Source organism: Saimiri boliviensis (genome assembly GCF_048565385.1).
Source record: "Saimiri boliviensis isolate mSaiBol1 chromosome 1 unlocalized genomic scaffold, mSaiBol1.pri SUPER_1_unloc_1, whole genome shotgun sequence".
NCBI lineage: Eukaryota > Metazoa > Chordata > Mammalia > Primates > Cebidae > Saimiri > Saimiri boliviensis.
Genome location: NW_027412484.1, coordinates 36,551 through 60,936, shown reverse-complemented (window position 1 = coordinate 60,936; position 24,386 = coordinate 36,551). Strand labels below are relative to the sequence as shown.

Sequence of the window (24,386 nt, the reverse complement as noted above, 5' to 3'; positions counted from 1 at the left end):
TGTATTATTCCAAAGTACCACCGAGACACCAGAGACAATGCCAGTTTTAAATGTGTCTGTCTCAGTTGGAATTTCCCTGTGTACTCACCAGGAGTCATAAACCATAAATCTTACATTGTCCCATGAAGCCATTTTCACTGAAAGCTCATGTCATTCCTACATCTAGTACTTGAAACACTGGCACCTTATACAGTTTAAGCACAAGTCTCTCAGCCACTACTGCTTTGTCTGATAAACTCCTGGGACTGCACCGAGATATACAGAATAGACAAGGACACGACATTGCAAATTGCTGAAGTAAAAGACAGCCAAGAGCAGTAAGTGCATTGTCTATTTAGATATAATTAGGAATACAACTGCATTTATTCATGAAATAAAAAGAAACTCACTAAGAACAGATTAAAATAAAAAGAAAAATGCAGGTAGAAAATAAAAAGAAACTCATTAAGAACAGATTAAATTTAACAAAAATTATTCTGAATTATGGTCAAAGCAGTGAGAATATCAATAACGTTTTAAAATACAGATCCATGGCGTGGTGCAGGGGCTCATCCCTGTAATCCCAGCACTTTGGGAGGCCAAGGTGGACAGATCAGCTGAGGTCAGGGATCGAGACCTGCCTGACCAACATGGAGAAATCCTGTCTTTTTTTTTTTTTTTTTTTTTTTTTTTTTTTTGAGACGGAGTTTCACTCTTGTTACCCAGGCTGGAGTGCAATGGCGCGATCTCGGCTCACCGCAACCTCCGCCTCCTGGGTTCAGGTAATTCTCCTGCCTCAGCCTCCTGAGTAGCTGGGATTACAGGCACGTGCCACCATGCCCAGCTAATTTTTTGTAGTTTTAGTAGAGACGGGGTTTCACCATGTTGACCAGGATGGTCTCGATCTCTCGACCTCGTGATCCACCCGCCTCAGCCTCCCAAAGTGCTGGGATTACAGGCTTGAGCCACCGCGCCCGGCTAGAAATCCTGTCTTTAATGAGAATACAAAATATCCGGGCATCATGGTGCCTGCACATAATCCCAGCTACTCAGGAGGCAAAGTAGGGGAATCCCTTGGACCCAGGATGCAGAGGTTGCAATGAGCTGAGATCGCACCATTGCACTCCAGCCTGGGCAACAAGAGCGAAACTCCTTCTCCTAAAAGAATAATAATAATAATAATAATAATAATAATAATAATAATGATGATTCTTGTATAATGTGTAAAAGACTTGAAATATGATGCCAAAAAAATAAGCACTTTGGTCTGTTAATTTTAAGGCTTTCATTTTCCTAATCACTACTTAATATGATTTTGTCACAGATGTTGGCTTTTGTGGCCAATGGGAAACTCCACTAAGTGACTTCACAGCCTTACCTTCAATCTCTCGGCTTTATCTTTGCGAAGAAAACTAAATAGAAAACACAGGTCATGGTCGTATGCCAAGGCACGCAGGTCAAAGTAATATTTCGTATAAACACTGGCAGACACATGAATATTAAATTCAAGTAGCTCCAAAAAACTCTTCTCCATCTTACTCCTGTGGGAGGAGAAACACAATAAAGCGAACACAGGGCAATTTTAGTCAAGTGGGTTATCTTTAAAAATATTCTGAGCTACTAGGATGCTCAAAGTTCTGTTTTGAAACAAATAAAGGCTGAGTGGTTGGGTCCTTACACTAATGTCCAAACAAGGCACAGCTGCTTGGGGTCTCCTCTGCATCCCAGCAGCCCAAGTTTGGGATGAGGGAGAGGTGGAAGCCTCTTCTGCACTCCTGCTGCTGCCTCGGGGCTTATTCTTCACAGTTCCCTTAGGGCAGCTGCGCAACTCAGACTCCAAGCTCACTCACAAACCCCGCAATAGTGATGAGATGACAGGAATGATGGGTACCATTTATTAGCTCTGAAGGAGCTCCAGGCATATTTCCCAGGACAATAACAGGAAGGGAGTTGCTGAAGTAGAGAAGCACCAACAGGAAGATGGGGCGCATCACCATGGCAACAAGGGGACCCATGGAGAGCCACCCTATTACCTCGGAGGAGGAAAAACTGTAAGGCTACAAGGAGAATTGATCCCAAATAAATACATAAGCAAGATACATTTTATGGCAAAAAGAATCCCCTTCCCTCTGCTCCAGCACACCAGGCTGTGTCAAGGAGGCATAATGCAAGTTTCTGCTCACCTTAATATTAGGAAGAGACTGGGGAAGAATAACATTTCCAATTTGAAAGGCAGAAAAGTCAAGGAGAGTCATTTTGGCTAAACTCATATTATAATGTGATTTATAGTAGGGCCCTGGCCTTAACACATGCAGTGTTGCTCTTGAGTTGGGAATGCAACCCTGAAGAACTTGGCATCTGTCACCCCTGGACAGAACAGAATGTGGGGGAGTTGGAGGCAATGGGAGAGGAAAGCCCTGGGAGCCGTCCTCTGCCTCACGGTCATCCAGCTGCCCTCACCAAAGCTAAATTAATAGGTACACAGTTAGAGTCATTCTGGCTGCTTTCAGAGTAAGCCCTGTAATGAGTTAATTGCTTAAAAATGATCAATATCTGAACAATACATTTGGTTTCTTGGTTTGAAGGTTTTTAACATTTTACCCATTGGCCAAGTAAGCAAATGCTTGAAAGTGGAGGGCAGTTAGACTCTAAGTCAAGATGTGGGGATCTCATTTGCTGAACGTAAAATCCAACTGAACCTCCTTCTAAAATTAATATCCTGTTCACGTATCCATAGGTCTATAGAAATGTAAATGAAACAATATTTGAATAGACAGGTAATCAGGTCGTGACTTACTACAGAAATTAATGGCACTTCCCAGAATTAACGTAGCTATTCATAGAGGTTTAATCACTGAAGAAAAGTATTCTGTGAACAGCCGATTCATCTTCTAAGATTTCTGTTTTTTTTTTTTTTCTTTTTATGTGGAGTTTCTCTCTTGTTACCCAGGCTGGAGTGTAATGGCGCAATCAGCTCACCGCAACTTCTGCCTCCCGGGTTCAGGCAAATCTCCTGCCTCAGCCTCCTGAGTAGCTGGGATCACAGGCACGCGTCACTATGCCCAGCTAATTTTTTGTATTTTTAGTAGAGACGGGGTTTCACCTTGTTGACCAGGATGGTCTTGATCTCTTGACCTCGGGATCCACCCGAGGGGGATCCATCCGCCTCGGCCTCCCAAAGTGCTGTGATTACAGGCTTGAGCCACCGCACCCGGCCGATTTCTGGGTTTTTAAACAGCTAGTTGACTGAACAGCATACCCTTTACAACACAGCATTTCTGCATAGTGGCTACTCAGTTTAACTCTCTAGAAAAGATATATATTCCGGGGAGACACATTGATGTTGGAACGTTTTAAGAAAAATCTGAGGGACAGCAGTTATTTATCTGTTAAACTGACACTCAAAATGGGATCATTGCAAATAGTCAAGAGGAGTAGGGTGAGACACATGTCTATTAAATGCTTGGACGTAATGCTTTTCAGCTTCCCAAGATCACAAACAGAAGCAGCCTGTTCAGACTATAGCTCCCGGTATATCTCCGTTCACACACAAACAGCTCTGTTTGGAACCTGTCTTCTTGGGGCTGGCCTCTGCCTCCACTGCTTCTGGAGCTCACTTCTGTGGAAACCTGCACTTATCCCTGCATGCTCTCTGATCTTGTGACTGGAAATCAGAGCCTCAACCAGCTTAGCTGCAGGTTTTGAGAACAATTCAGCTGCCAAAATGGCAGAACTAACTGTTCATGATTACAAATTTGAAACCACCTTTGCAAAAATTGTAACTGAGAAAATGATGACAGTGAAAGAGGATTGATGTGACTTCATCTCACTTCTAACCTCCAAGCTGTCCTTGTTCTTTCCTACACAGAGGCCAAACTAACTTTGGAAGGAATGTAGTTTGTAGTTTAACTTTGTAACCAAAGATGGTAACAACCCTTTCCCAAAACAAACCCCTTTCCCACCTGGGAACTAGATAGATGACCTTTCCACAATGAATAAATTAGCCACAAGATTAGAAATTGTGGCTTAGGAGTCATGAGGCTGAAGGCTGCAAGAATTTGAACCTGCCCATATTGATCCTGGGAATAACATCACTATTGTAAAACCTAAATTGAGTGCTTGAGATATTTTGCAGACGTTGTACTGGGATCAGGTGACACCACCCTAACAAATCAACGTGGCTCATCTGGTTTTTTGGCCCCAACCCAGCAGCCAACTCAATGCAGGAGGACAGCTTCAACGTTGCCCTATGATTTCATCGCTGACCTGATCTGTCAGCACTCCCCACTTTCTGACACCCTACACACCAAATTACTTTTTTCGAAAACCATCCCAGAGTTTTCAGAGAGACTAATTTCAGTAATAGTCAAACTCTGGTCTCCTGTACATCTATCTCTGCATGAATTAAACACTTTCTCTATTGCAATTATCCTGTACTGATAAATCAGCTCTGGCTAGGCAGCAGAGAAGGAGAAATCAGGCAGTCACAAATCTTGCTTCCTTTTAGGGAACAGTTTGCAGTGGATGACTATGATTAAACTCCCTTTAGCATTTGCAGCTTTCAAAGTACTTCCATTTGTTTCAAATTCATTTGCTGTCATACTCTTTGGTAAAATGGCTACCCCAAATATCACAATTATCACTTGGTTTATACTATTAGCAAAGTGGTGACAAAAATGTTTGTTTGTTTGTTTCTTAGAGAGAGTCTGGTTCCCTCACCCAGGACTGAAGTGCAGTCACGTGATCACAGCTCACTACAGCCTAAAGTTACCAGGCTCAGGCAATTCTTCCACGTCAGACTCCCAAGTAGCTGGGACTACTACAGAACCTGCCAACACACTTGGCTAATTTTTAAAAATATTTTTGTACGGACAGGCTTCACTGTGTTACCCAGCAGGTCTGAACTCCTGTGCACAAGTGATTGAATGTAGATACATACACACTGCAGTGTATCTACAATATAAACTGTATCTTCAATTGCAGCCATACACTGAGGTGATTCTGAATAGCAGTCCCCCTATGTGGAGTCACGGGCAAAGATGGATCACAAAACTAACTTGTTCCACTGCCTGGCATTGTCTTTTCTGCTGGTCAACGTAAACAAGAGCTGCTCCATTGTCTTGCACCAGATGCGGCTGACACAGCTGTCCTCACTGTCCAGCGGGCACCCAGGGCAGCTCTGCTGGAAATGCCCCCTTGCTCACCCTGCCTGCCTGCTTCAGGGCCCTTCACTTCACAGCAGTCATAAGGCCAAATGGGAAGGGAACCCTGGGGAAGCTGTGTTGCAGTGCCATGTTGGTGCATCTGGGAGGAACTCCATGACCCTGCACAGCTCCCACACTCTCATAAACAACTACTGGCCCCGAGCCTGCTTCTGTGAATGTCTGAGTACCCAGGGAGCCTGTGAGTGTGGTGGGCATGGCGTGATGCCCCAGAAATGCTTCTCACACTGCGGGAGGTGAACGTGCAAGCTTCTAACTCATCAGACCAATTTCCAAACACATGCAAGGTTAATGGGGAGGAGCCAGGGCAGAGAAATCTGTAGCTATTTAACATCATATCTCAAGGTTCCTATAAAAGCAGATCTTCAGATTAAAGGGGGAGACAAGGACCAGCAAAAGCAAATACACAATGGGTGACTTAGGTTAAAGCTGTAAGTTCTGCATAGTCCCGAGGCCTTAACACCTGAAAAGTGGCCAGTTATTTCAAAGGCCTGATGTTTACCCCTTCAAAGGGGACTGAAACTGGCAGGTGGCTTCTAAAAAGCTATAAAGATATTTACTGCACTGTGTCATTCTGACAGCACACTTGTAAGAGGTTTTCCAAAAAACAATCAGAAAAACACTTCAGTTTATCAGCCAGTTATTACAACAACAACACTTCAAGACTTACCCATTAATGCTGGAAATTATAAACTGTTATACTAAAGCTGGATAGATTGAAGTCTGTGGTCTTATGCCTACTTCCTTTATCTGCACAAGGAAACCTATAAAGATATTTCTTACACTGATAACTTGGAGAGCAAATGAGGCATGGAAAATAATGACAAAGTTTGCCAAAACCTTAGAAACTCACATTGTCTCAGCTGCAACATCCTTGGGATTCTGGCTGTCATCCGCACTCCAGTGACGACGATTTCCCCAAAACTTGGAGGCCAGAAGCATGGCTCCGTAGACAATTTGTTTCCAATTAGTAGGACAAAGATCGATGTTAGCATTCGTTAAAAGGCGTTCAATGTACACCTGCAAAAGAGAGCACTTGTCTTTGATTTCAGTTCTGTTTCAGTGTGCTGATAACATTTAAGAATGAAAGACTTCTGGTTTTGGCCAGAACGTTAAGTGCCTTTTATTCTCATGTTCTGCAGAGAGTTTGCTCAGACAAAGCAAGAGGCCCAGTCCCCGTCATAGTCAGATACTTCTGCAGCATACTCTGCCCACAGAAATTTTCATGCCAATTTCATTCACAGGGATGTGAGCATGAAGAAAGGCACCTTCAGCACCTTCACACTCATGAAAGGCAGCACAAACACAGGCCTGGTGCAGATTAAGGTTGTTCAGGAAACACTACAGTGCCATCCGCGTGCAGCGTCACACCTGGCTGGCAGGTAGATAGGAATTTTACAGGTGTGCCATGCTAGAACGTGTAGAACCCAAGTCATAATGAGAACACTGCTGTCTTCTCCTTTTCACAACAACTCACCCGCTTTTGGGACACAGGCTTAGGAACTGCAGGTCAAGAGTGCCTCCCAGTGCTGCCGGGCAGACAGCATGACAAGGGCAGGTCTCTGTTGCTGAGAAACAGTCCCTGTATCCAGAGCCTTGATGAGGAACGCATGTGAAGGAATGGAGGGTCCTGCTCACAGCCCCTACTTTCCATGTCTCCACAATCACTTCACAAAAACTTATTTCTTGTCCTCCAGTATCTGCATTCAGTCAATTCTGGCGGTTTGAAGGCAGAGAGAGCTGCCAGCCTCTCTATCCTTGGGGTGGCTGTAAACCCGCCAAGCAGTTTGTGAGATAATCTCAGAAATGATTGTCTATCTGTCCAATCTCTATCCTATAAAGAACTAGCAGAAGGACCAGCTGAGGGAAGGTTACAGAGGTAAGCTGTGAGATGTTGCTACCTCAGAGGGTGCTCTTTAGAAGAGTATGACTCTATGCTACTTGAGGTCTTCGAATCAAGGTGAAAGAAAAACAGTTTATTTTAAGAGAGTTCATTTATTGTTGAACATTATCAGATTGGTGGCTCAGATCTGGCAATGTTCTCCAAAGTCAACTGTGTTTTCCAAATCACATGACCCTTGAACATGACATGTTCTTATGAGAGATCGTGCTCCCTTTCTCTAAAACCCTGCACTGTCGGTTTTCCAAGGAATAACCCTCCCTCCTAGTGTTCAACTCCACAGGACTCATGAGAGAGCACTGAAACAGCACTGGCAAGCCCTCAACTTCCTGTCACCTTTACTGGTAAGCCAGTGACCCGCTGACACTCATCGATACCACTTGCCCTCCTGGGTCAGTGAGAAAGTTTCTCTTTTAACATTGACTCTTCTATCAGCATGATGGATCCTATCCACTTTTGCAGAACACTGTTCCCCAAATCACCTCTTCTTGAAGACTTTCTCTCTCTCTGCCAGAGATTTTCCCCAATACAAATGTGTTACCTGTTCCCATCCTGCTCTCCCCAGCTCCCCCATGACATCCTCTCATTTGCTCACAGTGTCATGCCCTGGTGCCAGCTCCTTGCCTCCCATCTCACCTTAACCACCCCCCCAACCCCATCACTCACCTGAGACTCCTCTTGCTGAGGTCCCCGGAGCCTTCACACCCACAAACCAGAGCCCTTCACCCCAAGGCTCCACTCCCCAACCTGGCCCTAAATCTTGTCCAGGAAATTGCCATTGGCCCAGCTCCTGGAGACTAATAGTTACATGTGAGTTACCCTCCTCTAATCCGTGCATAATCCCTCCATGGCTACCTTCACTGGCAGGCTGCCTGCTTCAGGTTCTGGGCCGCCACGTGCCACGGCTCACCTGTAACAGCCTAGTTGCTACTTAGTCCTCTTCTCTGCCCCAACCCCCCTCCCAACTATGGACTGCTCTCTCCCAAGCACTTGGGATAACCTCTAAATAAAGAACGCTGCACTCCCCTGCTCAAGATCTACCATTAGTCCCCGCTTCAAACTGGAATAATACCTCGACTTCGTCCCCGGTCTGCAAGCCAAAGGGCCCTGTGAGCGACGGCTCCGCCTCTGCGGCCGCATCTTTTCCATTCTTTCCTTCATTTCTCTCACAGGCGGGCTCCCTGCTGTCTGTTCCTTGAACACACGTGAAATGTGTTCCTGTCTCAGTCTTGGCACTCAGCCCACTGCCTATAATGCCAGCATTCCTTAGCATCCTCGCTTTATAGTCAGGTCACTGCTCAGATGTGTCCTCTCTAGAGAGGCTCTTCCTGATCATTCTATCAGAAACAGCGAGCCCCTCCCATCACTGTCTCTGAATCGTGCTTTATCATTTTGCTATTTGCCATTACCTAAAAAAAGAACTGCTTTCCTCATTAAAACAAATGCCTCATAAAGACAAGGTACTGTGCTCGACCTGTCCTCTTCTCTACCCCAGCATTTAGAAGAGTGACACAGGGTTGGCATCCCAGGGGTGTTTATGGAAATGGGGACCTTCTTGGCAGCCTGTAGCACTGTGACCCCAGCCTTTCCTATCGCGAACCCTTTGTTCTTATCACATTTTCCTGCTCTTCCTCCTCGTACTCTGGCTCTTTTCTGGGGGCTTGCCCCTCACATGCTGGTGGTCTTTACAGAGTTATCTTTTGTCCATCTTCTCTTTTTTCCCTTTTCCTGAGTAGCTGTGACTATAGGTGTGTCCCACCATGTCCGGCTTGTCCACTTTCATTCTAAACAGTTTCTTTGCATTTGAGCAACTACTCTTTTTCTCTTTTTTTTTTCCCCAAAATGTTGCTGTTGTTGTGCAGGGTGGAGGGCAGTGGTGCAATCTTGGCTCACTGCAAGCTCTGCCTCCCAGGTTCCAAAGATTCTCCTGCCTCAGCCTCCCAAGTAGCTGGGATTACAGGTGTCCACCACCATGCTCAGGTAATTTTTTGTATTTTTTAGAAGAGACAGGGTTTCACAGTGTTGGCCAGGCTGACCTCGAACTCCTGACCTCAGGTGATGGCCTGACTTGGTCTCCCAAAGAGCTGGGATGACAGGTGTAAGCCATTGTGCCTCGCCTTGAGCAGCTACTCTTACTCTTCATTCCTTACCGCCAGCTCAGATTCATGCTCCAGTCCCATACATCCAAATGATGACTGCACTGCTCAGATTCATGTTCCAGTTCCGTTGATTCAAATAATGACTGCACACGTCACTCTGCTATCTCACAGGCACTCCAAATTTAGCCTGTATACAGTGAAGTCCCCCTTCTTTCAATCCAGCTTTCCCTCCTGCCTCAGCTCTCTCTCTCTCTCCATCTGGAAGTACCACTCCTGCTTCCCCCCAGCATGTGCTGGGCATTCCCAATGGCTGCAGCTCCATGAAATGGCCTGCATCTGATCCAGTGCTCATGGAGAGGTTTCTATGCAGGTGCCCAGCGGAGGCCTTCACCCCTAAGCTCTAGCTGGATGCTGAAGGAGAGGGTACTGCTCTAAGTATCCTTTCTCTCCAGGCCATGTAGTTGACATTCCTCTACCACATGGTTAGTGTGGGGAGGGTCAAACCATCCCAGCCATCTGAACAGGACTTTATATTCTGAATGAGTCTCACCACAGGAATTCTGGGAGAACCATGTAGAGGTAAGGACACAGCTATGGCTTGGCAGGCTAACTAGCAAAGCCCACGTCCAAGTCTTAGTAGTTCCACATTCCTGGGCAATTTCCCGAACAGGCACAAGAGGTCAACAGGAACAACAAAGCATTCAGAGCAGCAGCTCCAGGTCAGAACTGTGGGGAAATACAGCCTGGAACTCAGCTTAGACCTACATTGGAATCTGTTGAGGGAGAAACCAGAAGTCTCTCCTGCTGCTTTCAGTAGCAATTATTCTGTGATAAGAAAAGCAATGGCATCATTTTAAAACATGACGATGATTAAAGTCTAATATGTGTATTTACTTTGTTTGCATAGGTTTCTCTTAAAAGATCTGATGATAACTTTAGGAACTTTTATTTAGAAACACGGTCATACGCTGTGTAGGAGACCAGTTATTAAAGATGCTTTATAAATAAGAAATAGCTTACCAATGCTACGATTGCTCCTGGAGCTGTTAGTTTTGTGACTTTAGAAAGAGCACAGAAATAACTGAAAATGCAGTTGCGTGTGGGATCATCCTCAAAGGATTTCCCTGGAATATTTTCTTGCTGAAAGAAGAAGAAAGTCAATATACATATTCATTCAAGAAAACTTCTTAAGTACTCTTAAGATGGGGATGTTAAAATTGGTGCCCACATGTCCCTTAGAATAATCTTGCTGGGATAATATGTCTTTTAGTTCTAAAAATATAAACGGCAGGATCTTAAAATATTTTTGGTTTTGTGTAACCATAGGTGCTAAGGTGGCCCTGTGGCTATCATATGCCTGAAGCAGCAAGTTTTTAAGTTTTGATAGCATTTAAACAAATTTAACTTTAAATTCTTTTCTAATTCCATTCACAGAGTTCGTTCATATTTGTTAGGACTACTTACAAATATTCTTATTGTTTGCTGCTATAAAAACTTATCTTTTAAAATGACACATTTTGTTATTTGGATGGTATGTTTATTCCCCTTAGTGCACAAATTAAACAAAGCTGTACGTCAGCTCTTACTCCAGTGTGACCAATTTACAACACTCCTTACATAAGATGATTAGACACAACTTAGTGAAGACTTAATGGTGGATGATTTTGACTTCATCATGAAATCAACACAACTTCATAAGACATAAACAGAACCTCAGAGAAAGTGACACTTACTGAAAGTGGATGTATTGGCTCATCAAAAACAGCCAGAGATCTATTTGCATATCTATAAAAGAAGAATGTGCATTTAAGAGATTAATTCAGGAATGGTTAATATCTTAGTAAAGTATCTGCTGGGAGTAGGGCATGGAGGGTGGAGGGAGATACTTCTTGTTTGCTTTGGTAAAATTTGTTCACCAAAACAGTTGTTGCCAGTTTTTCTCCTGGATCCTGGCCTTCAGAGGGTTTCTTGACCTGTTATTCATCAACACATCACGTTCTGAACTGGGAAGTCTTTTCTACATTGATGAGCCAGACTTGCCTTTAAATACTGACTCCCGCTAACAGGCAATGGTAAGAAGCTATGTCTATTTTTACTCCTCTAACCTCATGGTGGAGTGGAACACAGGAACATTTTAGGAAGCAGTAGTTGTTGGCAATAAGGATTTTAGAACTTTTTAGAATCCATTAAGATTTCCCAAATCTTTCTTTATTATACTATATGTTTGCTGAAGTAGTTTGAGCTACACACTTAATTGCCTTTTCATTTTAAAAGAAGGCAGTCTTTAATGAACTTTACAAACTAACACATTATGTGATTATTTAGGAAACCAGTGGTTTTCCTAATGTGGTCGGTGGACCCCTGAGATTCCCTAGGAGACCCATGATGTCAGAACTGGTTGTTGTTGTTGTTATTATAGGGTTTTGCTCTTTCCCCCAGGATGGAGCACAGTGGTACAAACCTGACTCACTGCAGGCTTGACTCCGTGGGCTCAAGCAATCCTCCTGCCTCAGCCTCCCAAGTAGCTGGGACAAAATGTCCATACCACCATGCCCAGCTGATCTTTTCTTTTTTGTTTTTTGTCTTTTTTGATAGATGGGGTCTTGCCACATTGCCCCGGCTGGTCTCAAACACCCAATTCAAAATAATTCTCCCACCTTGGCCTCCTAAATAGCTGGGATTACAGGTGTCAACCACCATGTATGGCCCAAACTGTTCTTACAAGAATACTAATTTAACCTGAGAAGCTGATTGAAAATAAAACACACAAATAATTTATTACTTTTAAAAAGTATTAAGACATTGATTGCTTTCTTCCTGTTCAACACTTGTAATGACTGTTTAAAAGCAAACGTGGGTAAAACTGATGGTTTCTCAGTATGAATAAGGGCAGTGCTACCGAATTATACCAGTATTCGTTCCACTCTTCACGGCCCCTTGCAGTTTGTATCAAAGAGCATGTTTCACTGAAGAATGTCCTTGATGAAACAGTAAAAATTAATGATGTTACTAAATCTTGGCCTCTCTTTTTAGTATCCTCAGTAGAAAGTTCACATAAAGCGCTTCTGCATACTGAAGTATGGTCATGTTAAAGAAAAGCACTTGTGATTAAATTGTGAGCTGAACAAGCCAATTTTTCACAGTACACCATTTGTATCTGAAAGTATAACTGACTGTTATCCATAAAATTAAGTCAAGTGAGTCTGTCATTTCAAGGAAAATAACAAGTATTTCTCTATAATAAAGCTAAAACTTTCAAGCTGAAAATCTCAACTTTGAAAACTCATACATACTACTGTGAGCTTGATGGCATCTCCATATTTGAAGACATTTTTATAATGGTGGTGATACTAATGAAAGTGAGTTTTTGACACTCTAAGTAAACCAAGTAGCCAATGCATAATATTGTAACAGCCAGTAAGGGGACAGATCCATTTATTGTACAAGAAAGCTCAGTGACTATTAGTGAACGAATTCATTGATATGTACAATCCTCTTATTACTGTTTTAATCAGTTAGCACTTCTGGAGTTTTGGTGGGGTTAAAGAATACCCACAGTAACCTGATAGCTTTATAAATACGGCTCTTTCCTACTGTATATTTGCATGAGGCTAGGGCATCTTTTTACTGCTTCTTTCCAAATGAATTGCAAACAAAGACATAAACAAATACACTTTGGAACCCTTAATAATTTAAAAGATTTTTACGAACCAAAAAACCCACAAACGATTTACTGTAGCACTGTAAAATAAGCACTCTACAGCTTATAATGTCTAGAGTTAGGACCTGACAGCGTGTTGCATATGACACAAAGTGATGAGCTGGAATAAGAAGACAGGTTTCAAAGAGCTCACCTGTGCTTTATGTTGTAACATATTGCCATGGTCACACTGTGGAGAAAAACAAAAGTTGTAAGAACTGATTTTATCATTTGTTAGGTCTGAAGATATATTTCCAAAGGCGGGGGAGGGAACCCTCTCAGTGGCCCTGGAATCGTGTATTCAAAACAATATCATGTGAGCACTTTTCTTTTGTTTTAGTCCTCTGGCTCTACAGCAAAAACAGGAGAACCAAAATACTACGCAAAAGGCTGATAGAAGACTTGCGTCTGCAGATGGTTCTTAGGTATAAATGATGACATATTCTCCCTGTCATTTGCTCTTCTGCCCATAGAACCTTTCATTCTGTGCAAGTTACTTATATCTATGTGTTCATATGCTTACATTTAGGCCAGACAGTAGTGTTTTGCTTTTTAAGTTGCTAGGCCCTGCATTTCAGCTGATTTAGTACTCACCCATTTGTCATTATTTCCCTAAAAGCACAGAATGAATGTGCTTTATACCAAATAAAGTAATTTAAAATCGCCTATGCATGATTAGTAGAAAATTTATTAGTAAACAGCATAACGCATCCAAAAATCGATGACACTTGTAGCTCTCCTAAAATAAGCAGTACTAAACACACAGCATAACACCACATCACACAATATTAATGACAGGTACTTCCACATTAGTTTAAAGAAAGTATGAATGAACAAATACAACTCTTTGGATGTATGTTACTGTGTTACAAAGACATCCACAGATGTTGTGTGTCAGGAAACAGGGGCTTTTCTTTGATAAGGTCTGTCCTTCCATTCACCCTCAACATTTAAAATGAGGCTGAGAATAATTTGAGAAGGCAAACTGGAGTTGTAAAAAGTAGGCCTTACAATATTATTAGCATCTAAGAGAGATATTTCTATAGTGCTTCCAACAGTGTCATCTCCAAATTATAAGATCACAGAATTTGAAGTTACATGCTGACAAGGACCACCGAACCTCACGTGACACTCCATGCACCGCCCACTTTACAGTTAAGAGAACCAAGGCTTAAAACGGATTCACCCAAGGTCCCTGAACAGTGCTCCTGTGAACTGCAGGTGTTCAGAAAACACTACGGTATGGTATAAATTGAAGCATATGCACACATAGATAGAAATGACTCGCACAGATGAAAGGCTTTATGGGTAGAAAGAAGAGCAAATGACAGGGAAAACATGTAATTTTTATGTTAGAACCATCACTTTTTCACACAAAGGAAGCAGTAGCCTCCACATTTGCTGCACACTGGATCACCGGGGGAGCTTTAAACAGGACCTCAATGTCAGCTGGAGACATTCTGATTTAATTGGTGTTGGGCATGCTTTAGGCATCAGGGTTGTCGGTAAAGTTCCCCAGGTCATTCCAATGTGTAGCAAAGTTGGGAATGACTGAATTAGGGTGAAGATCAGAATCATCTGGGATGCTTTTATCCATATAATGATGTCTCACATACTTCCTCATTTTCCTAAAAGGCTTGTGAGTGTCCAGAGCCGGAGGGAAGGTGGAGCTGGGAAGATGCATGTGTTTGCAGACATATGTTTTGAAGAAACAGTATAAGTGATTCTAATATGGCTCACTTCTTCCATTGAGAACAATGCTCTACTAACCATGAAATACGTTTTTCAAAATCTTTCCTAAAAGCCAATTTTCTATATTAACTTGCTCAGTAAACCTTTCTTTCATCAAAAGCAAATATACCAAATAATCCCTTCTAAAACTGGAGAGTAAATTAAAACTTACTATGCTTCAAAAATAGACTTCTAGTCCAGGCACGGAAGCTTATGCCTATAATCACAGCATTTTGGGAGGCTGACTTGGGTGTATTGCTTGAGCCCAGGAGGTTGAATCCAGCCTGGCGAACACGGCAAAACCCCTTCTCCAAAAATATATATTATTTTGTATATATATTTCAATTTTTAAAAAAATCTTGTAAAATTTAGACCACACTGAAAGAAAAAGTAGGACTTTCACTTGTTTGAACAAGGGCAAGCTTAAAAACTACTTTTGAATTGCATACTGAGACATTAGAATCTTTTGAAATCAGAAGAAGTCAGGGACTCTAGCCAAGAAAGAGTGGCTTTTTACTTAGGACTGAATACAAACATTAAGTGATGCCACCATACAGATCAAAGCTCAGGGCTTTAGACACAGGTGAAGTCCAGTTCTTGCTGAAACAGAATTGGATCTCAATTATTGTTATACATGAGAGAGGAAAGTCACATTATTAGGAGTATTAATGGCCATTTTTGATTAAAGTAGAAGTTACTAACAAATTAGCTTAAAACTAGTACATTAGAGACAAACTTAAGCTTGTAACTTAGTCGTGTTTATAGACTGGAAAGTGAAGTTAGGGATAAGGACATTAACATTCTGAGGTACCACTTGTCAAACTGTTTTCTGAATATCAACACTCATAATGGAAGGACATGTTAATAATATTTTTTGGACATCTCCATTGGAGCTGGCTTTTTAAAACAACTTGAAGCCATCTGTCAAGGGTGTTGTGAAAGGGCATCTCTGATTGTGGCCTATGATGTGCTGGTGCATGATGGGAAAATTTAAATGCAGATACACTATGGTGCCACTGGAGGACAAGCTGTTCCTTCTTCCAAGAGTAGTTCCCAAAGTAGTGCCCATCGTGCTAGGCCTATGGCCCATAAAGAACTACTAATTTTTCCTAGAAACATCCAATAAAAAGCACCTCTCCTGCCCATTAGGTTCAATACTGTCATAACAGAAATGCATCAGATAAAGAGCTGTGATTATTCTGGGATGGCTTATTTGCTAACTGGCTTTCCCTTTTACCACACAGTGTCTAAGATTAAAAAAATTCATCCTTAGGTCCTGAAAAATCCATATATCATTGACATCAGCTTCTTCAACTGCCTGCTGAAAAGGGCAACCAAATGGCTGAACTAACAGCGGATGGCCCGCATGCTTTTAGCATACGGGGGTCTGTCACTCAGCCCTTGGCAACCTCGTTGTACTCACCATCCTAATATTTGGCTGAGATCAGGCTTGCTGACTGTGCTGTTATCCAGGAGTATGGTGGAACACGAGCTGTATTTTCTATCAAGATGCCATGGAGGTATCTGAAGAAGAAGGAAGATAGAGAAAGACATCACAGTAGGATAAACTTACCAAAGTTTGGGTTTTTTCCCTTTGTCACAATGTCAAACAATAAGGCATTAAGGTATTTTTTATACCCCGTGACCTGTCCGAGTGTGGTATCATGTGCAGCTCTATGGGAAACTCATTGGAGGCTCTCGTCACAGATGATGTTTGAAAAATGGGTTATAAAATGCTGCCCTTGATATGACACTGATCATCAAACCTGGCAAGCCACTATTATAAATTCCCTTGATAAATAATGGGAAACATTTATAATGGAATTTCATGTTCTTTTTCTGATGCAGGAAAAAGCACTGAGATTTTCTATTTCTGTTATTCATTAACTGCAACAAAATATCATACATTAAATAATATTGACACAAGAGCATTTGATTGCAGTAAATGAAGACCTAATACTACATTTACTCCCTTACTAATCCTTAATGTGTGCATTCAAGAGAGAGTGCCATGGAACCAGTGTGTTAGAGCCAGAGAGTGTGCGTGCCAGAGCTGCTCAGTCACCAAACAAGTGAGGGGCCATAGGTCTCCCTGGGCCTGTTTCCTTGTGGGAGGATGGAAAAAGTACTGCTTTTAAGACTCTCTCACATCCAAAAATCAGATGATGAAAACGACTTTTGGAATGTAACTTTCACTTCATGTTTACATAAGACTGCTATGACACTACTCAAATGAGAACTTCTGAGAATACTCTGCATTCGTTTCAAAAGTTAATTGATTTCATTCTTTAAGTTATTTGATGCACATTATGGCACATTCCTGCCTCACTCGTGCTGCTCTCTGTCTGGAATATTTATTCCTTTCCCCCTTGTCCCAGCAAGCTTGACCTCATCCACCTTCTGGGATCCCTTTGCCTGCAGCCACACCACAAAACACTTCTGTTTTTGCGTACACATCAGTCTAATTCACTGTGTGTTACATGCTACAATTGCCTGCAGGGCATCCCCCTCATGAGAAAGTGAGCCTCTCCAGGAGAGGGAGAACCCCTTCTCTCCTACCTGCAGCTGCTTAGCACAGAATGTGGGAGAAATTAAGGAGTTCAATAAGAGCTTGACCAATATTCAAGTCAGTTACAGTTTGGAAAGTAAATCTTCCTACAGATACAAATGAGTGAAAATTCATCCACAGTGCTATCAGAGATATGACAGTGAACCTTTTGAACCCTGTAGAAAATCAACTATCTCTAAAACACTTTCAAAATATCTATTCTTTGTTGAGAGTGCGATAGTCAATACGGAAACTGCCTCCATTATATTAAGTAAATGTTCCTGCTGGGCAGGTGAGGTGGTTTACTCCTGTAATCCCAACACTTTCATAGGCTGAGGTGAGTGGATCACATGGTCAGAAGTTCAAGACCAGGCTGGACAAGATGATGAAACCCCATCTCTACTAAAAATACAAAAATTAGGCAGGTGTGGTGCTGGGTGGCTGTAATCCCAGCTGTTGAGGAGGCTAAGGCAGAGAATTGCTTGATTCCTGAAGGCGGAGGTTGGAGTCAGCTGAGACTGTGCCATTGCACTCCATCCTGTGTGACAGATGAGGACTCCATCTCAAATTTACAAAAGGGAAGTGAGAGAGAGAGAGAGAGAGAGAGAGAGAGAGCGAGAGCGAGAGAGAGAGAGACAGAGAGACAGAGACAGAGAGAGAGAGAGAGAGAGAGAAAGAGAGAGAGAGAAAGTGCTCTTGGCTAAAAATAATCCCAGTAGCCAAATGCCAATCACCAAATAGTTGAAAAGATCAACAGCTTTATTTAAAACCACAAAATACTGATTATTTTAACTGGAAAAAAAAATAACTCAGATGAGTTTTCTTTCCTCCTCTTAATATGCTTGTTTGCATCATATTATCACACTCTTCCATTAGGGTCTCTCGCAAACTCATTAAAGACACAACAGGGTTGGATCTACTACTAATCAGTCAGTATGAAAAAAAAGGCAGGGTACAGAGAAGATCTCGTGGTTGTTTATAAACCTAAGCTGCATTTAAACATTGCTAGTAGCCAACAATCCGAAATGTCCATAGCGTCCAACAGCATTTTGCTGCTTTAGATGCTTTGTACTGCAAATTCACTTCGTTCTTAACCAAAATCCAAGATGTTTTTGAACAACATTACTATTTGAAGGACCAAATTACCCTTTAAGATAGAAATGTTTTAACTCCAGCAGAACTCTTATGTTTCTTAAGCTATTCTGTGATAGATTACATTAACAGTGTTATGTGATTATATGTGTATACTTTTGTTGTCTCAAAAACAAATATGGCATAAAAAATAAAAATGGACTGATTCCGATACTTTCATTCAAAGGGAAAGAAGGTATCCCTTAATGTCACTACTGTTGAGGTAGTGCAGCTTAATACTTTAAAATAAGAAAAGTCAATTCTGAGGAAAATTCCATACATGAGAATAAAAATAACAGGAATAACGCACCAAAACACAGACTAATTGGTACAGCCTCAGGTGAAATCTGTCCCGGTTTTTTTAAATTAAAATTTCCTATCACTCACTGTGACCTCCACCTTCAAGTTCAAGCAAGTCTCCTGGCTCAGCCTCCCGTGTAGCTGAGACTACAGGCATGTGCTACCATGCCTGGCTAGTTTTTGTATTTTTAGTAGAGATGAGGTTTCACAATGTTGGCCAGTGTGGTCTTGAACTCCGGGCCTCAAGAGATCCACCTGCCTCAGCCTCCCAAAGTGCTGGGATTACAGACATGAGCCACCACACCCGGCCCTGGAGATCACGGTTTTCTCCCCACTTTTTATGACATGTTTTAGATGTTTTTAAAATAATTAAAGACTTTTAGCTCACTTGAAAATTTCCAACACTTTGTGTGCTAACAAAATCGGCTCCATCTATGTTGCACAGCAATGGGATCACATGGCAGGTACGGAGTTTGAATAGAGTTATTACACAAGGCCTGAGTGGAAAAGTGTAATGTGCTTATAATAGATATAACTAGAAAATTGTCTGAATTAAGGTCATAATTATGTTCCATTAAACTTAGATTTACACTTACATATAGGTTCTAAATGTGGGTTAAATATGATGGATTGACCACAAATTTATTTTCTCTTCCTTCTGAAATGTCACGAGAGTTAGTCGTAAAATAAACATTATACACAGAATCAGGAGACAGGATTGACAGCAGATGATTCTGAGTCAATGTTGCAAGGTGGCAAGCAGATAGAGGAGTGGTAACTGACATAAAAGCACAACCCTGGTGCCCACAGGGAGTGACCTGAACAGAAACAAGCAATGCCGTGTATTTTGAAGAACCCAACACAGTCACCGAAATCATAGCACATGGTACCTGGGAAGGTAGGGTGAAACACAACAGAGCCGGCAAGGTCAATAGTAAATCTGTGGTTAGAACCGTAGGTCCACCTATCCTCCCATCTTAGAAGGAATGTGGATGTGTATTCCCTGGATATATTACACCTGAAGGTTTCTGAGCTCAGACCCACCAGGGATGAAACCTGGGAAATGGGAGAAAATGGCACACACAAAGGGAAACTCAACCTTGCTTCCCAACCCTGCTTCCAGAAAACCAGCAGCCATGCTTGCACCGCCCAGGCAATATCACAACCAATTTAAATTTAACTTAAAAGTCACACAGCCTTAAAAATGGGCACAGTAAGTTAAAGACTTTCCTGCATAAATCTAACACTTAGGAAAATAGAAAAGAGTTAGAAAATTCACCTAAAAAGGATCATGCTAACAGCACTGGGTCCCTGTTACATTTCTAAGGAATCATGACAGATCGACTTTTAATTTAAACAATTAATTTCTTAACTTTTTGAAAGTTTACTCACAGAATATATGCGAAAGCTTCTCCTCTTTTCTTGCACTAAAAGTAAAAATATAACTAATCAATTTTGGTATAATAAAATACCATAGAATAAAAGTAGTTGCTAGTTATCATCACTATATAAAACAAGATACATCTGATTATCGCTATATAAAAAATCAATTAAAAATTTTAATTTAAACAAAATTTAACATTTAAATAATCTGGCATGATGAATCTCTGAGTGTAAAATCTGAAAACACAGTTTTACTTCTTAACACATATTCTTTTACGTTCAAATGAAAGAATCCCCGTGTAGATAAGGAAAGGCAAAACAAATTAGGGAATGTCTGTGATTACATTTCAACATCGGCCGTTGAAATGTAATCCCCAGGGTTTGAGGTGGGGAAGTCTTTGGATCACGGGGGCAGATCCCTCATGAATGCGTTAGTGCCATCCCCTTGGTGATTAGTGCGGTCCTGCTTTGAGTTCATGGAGGAACTTTTTGGGGTTTTGTTGTTGTTACTGTTGTTGGTTTTCTTCTACTTCCGTACATTCTATGTGTGAGAAGCCCATGGCTCTTGGAAGAAACTGAGAAATTTAAGAATCCTAACCAGAAATTACTAGCTCAAGTCAGACAAAGTCCTCGCAAACTATGAAAATGTAGGTGAACGACCCCTTTTTCTTGTGCTGCATTAGTTCTGATGTTATTCTAGAACCCACAGTTCTTGTATTCTTGTCGTTAAAATTAACTGAAAAACACGGGGTAGCCGGGCACGGTGGCTCAAGCCTGTAATCCCAGCACTTTGGGAGGCCGAGGCGGGTGGATCACGAGGTCGAGAGATCGAGACCATCCTGGTCAACATGGTGAAACCCCGTCTCTACTAAAAATACAAAAAATTAGCTGGGCATGGTGGCGCGTGCCTGTAGTCCCAGCTACTCAGGAGGCTGAGGCAGGAGAATTGCTTGAACCCAGGAGGCGGAGGTTGCGGTGAGCCAAGATCGCGCCATTGCACTACAGCCTGGGTAACAAGAGTGAAACTCCGTCTCAAAAAAACAAACAAACAAAAAAAAAAAAAAACACGGGGTATGGCTTTTTGAAAATAGAGTAAGATAACAGAACATTATGAAACATAAGCAACAGTACAGAAAAATCCTACAGTTCTAATTCTCATCCTAAAACAGGCAGGATATGGAAACTTTACACTAGTTTCACACACTAAGGCTAATATGGAAAACAGCACAGGGCATGTTACGTTTCTATTACATTGCAATGAAAAAGTTGTAGCATCCACTTGGATGTGACTGTGGTTAGAGCACTGTGAAAAAGGAGGCCAACATCACAGATCCAATCTAGAACAATGGATTCTTTTGATTTGCTCAAGTGAAATCCAAGCTGTGGCCTAAATCCTATCAGTCATTATTAAAACATACTCTTTAGAGCAAGGGAAAAATGTCAAAGACGTATGAAGAAAAAGGCATAAATCCGTGACTACTACACTAAATCATGTGGCCAATTGTGTTGGTGAAAATGTCACCAAATGTGTAAACACAAAGTCTGTATGTTTCCAAAACAGTGACAACTAAAGGAAATTATATCACATGTGAAAATAAGTAAATCTATGAAAAGTTGAACATTTTTAACTAATATCTGAGTTTCTCTAAATACTCTCTGTAATATACAAGACAGAAAATGTTTAGGTTTTCCTTGAAAGCAGAAATAATATTGTCTTACCACTCATTTGATACTTTCTCAGGAAGAGTGTGCTTGCCCTTGGACGGACAGAAGCAAGACCTGTAGAGGAAGAAGAGGAAACACTGTCCTAAGTGAGGTGAGTACAAAAGATTCTTTTTAAAGCGACATAGCCATTTTAATCACTTTTACAGTCTTGAGAAAAGCTTTTAGTAATAAATGTCAAGAAAATAAAGGCACCAATGTCCCAATTCCACTGGAGAATACAAAAATCACAGAATCTCTGCATGCATGTGGAGTAAAACCGGGCTGGGGCTGGAACTTCTTTTTCAACCTTGCACCTAAATAAACGGATGCAACTTTCAGATGAATCACATATATGCCCTCCTCCCTCTACTTATCAAATATAACCACCTTCCTCTAGGCTGCTATTACCAGCACATTTCAGGGAAAGTCTCAAGCAGGAAGAGATGCTGTGGTCAATTCCTGTGGTCAGACACCAGCTCAGTATTTCAAATGTCTTAAAACAAAGAGCTGTCTTGGGCAAAAACAATTTTTTAAACAGACAAAGTCTCACTCTGTTGCCCAGGCTGGAGTGGTGCAATGGTGAGATGGAGCCAGCATAACTCCCTGAAGGCTCAAACTCCCGGGCTCCAGAGATTCTCTTGCAGCTGGGACTGTGGGTGTAAGCCACCATACCCGGCTATTTTTTAACCATTTTTTTGTGGAGACAGGGTCAAATGAGACATACTTGTAAATGTGTAATAAATCCTCAAAAATGAAATGAAGAGTCTATTTTGGGCTGTCATCAAACACTGCCCATCTTCTACCTGGTGTGTGAAAGCACTCAGAGGCTTACTTTACGCCACCAAACAAGGACTTTCAAAAGTCCTTTCATGCTTTGTGTATAAAGGCAGAATTCATTCATATACTATCTTTGTTCATTCTTTCACCATTTTTTTTAATATTCTGAGAGAACGATATCTTTCAGCTACAAAGTCACATTCATCATGAAACTTAATTATTCTAACGTTTAAAAATTTAAGAGACCAACCAAAGTAAACAGAAGAGCTGTAAGACACTTGCTCTACAGCAATGAAATCTGTAGCATGCGTTTTCTATTTGGAAAACTTAGCTTTCATCCAGCCTGGGGCTGAGAAAGGGGCCACAACTGGGCATTGGGGTAGGGAGGAAGAAAGAAACCACCAGATGCAGCAGGGAAAAAGCATGAAGGGTGGGGGCAGGCACGAGGCAGGGCCAGTCCTCCTACCTGGTGCATGGGCCTGGGAAAGCTGGCTAGGGCCAGGACGGAGGAGCCCGAGGCTGTGGATGCCTCGGGGGGTTCGGGGGAGGAATGAGAGCTGGTATGAGTGTCAGCCAGAGGCGTGCCTGAGGGCAAACAGCATCATTCATTGCCTTACCTTTGGGCATCTCCTGGTCTCTCATGTGCTGCAGGTCATGGCCGTCACCGGCTCCCAAATCCCGCAGGGCAGGCTCCACAGCAGTACGGTCTGGCGCTTTCGCCACCTCCCTCTCATTGATGTTATGGCTGCAGATCGGTTCTGCCCAGTGCACCCTGTGCTGGCTCTGCTTGGGTCTGGCATTGGGGAGCACCGTGATCTCTCTGCCCGGCCTCTGCTCCTCTCTGCCTTGGTCTGCACTTGTGCTCGACACTGCCTCATCGAGGTCATAACTGCCGGACACCGCCCCACACAGCCAGCACGGGCACCAAATGGGTCTGGCACCGGTGTTGGACTTGTTCCTTCTGTGTTGGCCTGGACCTTTCCTTGCCACCGCCCCATTGATGTCAGAGCTGAAGGACAGATCCTCAGGGCACCTACGCAGACCTCGCCTGCGTCTGCCTCTGGGGCACAAACAACAACTCAGTGTGTTCCCCATGGGGCACCTTGGGTGCGCTCCAGCAACTTGGACCTTCCCTTGCCTCCCGGTCCGCACAGTTCAGCACTTCACCTCTTTGAAACACAGGCACGCTGGCAGGGCCAGCCCCTGGCTAGGGGGCCGCACCCCACTGACAGCTCACTCCCCGCCTCAGCTGCCTCCCCTGAGATGACTGGTCTGAAGGGAACCTGCTTGATTTAAAATGGGTCTAGATACAACAAGCCTGAGAGCGGAGATTTCGGAGAAGACAGCGCAGAGGGAGTTCCTCCTTCCAGTGTTTTCTACCAACTGAAGGAGGTTGCCCTACCAACCTGGTGCCCAGGAACCAATCAGGCACAGTCTCCTCCACGAGGCGCCCTACCCACATTGTGATGTGGGAGCCCAGGCACGTGGCTCACCAGGCCCCACCCTGTTGGCAGCCCCGCCCCTACCTTTCATTCATTGCTGGCTGCTGGGAGCTTTCAGGTTGCTCCACTGTGATGACGTTCCTAGAGATCATCACCTTACGATGAATTATATTAAAATGACTGTAACCCTAGTGAATGTTTACTGAGTGAATAAATTCCGTATTGTTTCCACAGCATGAACCAAGACCTTGGGCTGCCATGGGGTCCTGGGGCTGAATTGAACTCTGGCAGGGGCAGTCCCCTCACTCTCGATTGATCAGAAGGCTGCATGTGCTCTACATGTTAGAAGTAACCCTGTGAACTGGGACGTCCAGACTCCAAATGATTAGTAACATTTGCTTTGAGTTTTTAAAAAAGCTTTATTCGTCTAACAGTTGGGTTATTAAAAGGTATCTCCGTAAAATAAGGCA

The 24,386-nt window shown here is 42.6% G+C and overlaps 1 protein-coding gene and 1 long non-coding RNA gene across 2 annotated transcripts in view; one reads left to right on the top strand and one right to left on the bottom strand.

The window, feature by feature from the left end:
• Positions 1-24,386, top strand: part of LOC141583101 (uncharacterized) — a 31,751-nt gene extending 7,365 nt beyond the window's left edge. Inside the window, exons 2-3 of the mRNA XM_074392469.1 lie at positions 21,735-21,809; positions 23,126-24,386. Coding sequence (XP_074248570.1) covers positions 21,735-21,809; positions 23,126-23,770 — 720 coding nt within the window. The 3' untranslated portion in view covers positions 23,771-24,386. The remainder of the gene's footprint in view (positions 1-21,734; positions 21,810-23,125) is intronic.
• Positions 1,470-12,478, bottom strand: LOC141583102 (uncharacterized). The gene is made up of 4 exons (XR_012515854.1): positions 10,934-12,478; positions 10,221-10,340; positions 6,055-6,221; positions 1,470-1,520 (listed from the first exon to the last, which is right to left on the bottom strand). It is a non-coding gene; the product is annotated as an uncharacterized LOC141583102 (long non-coding RNA).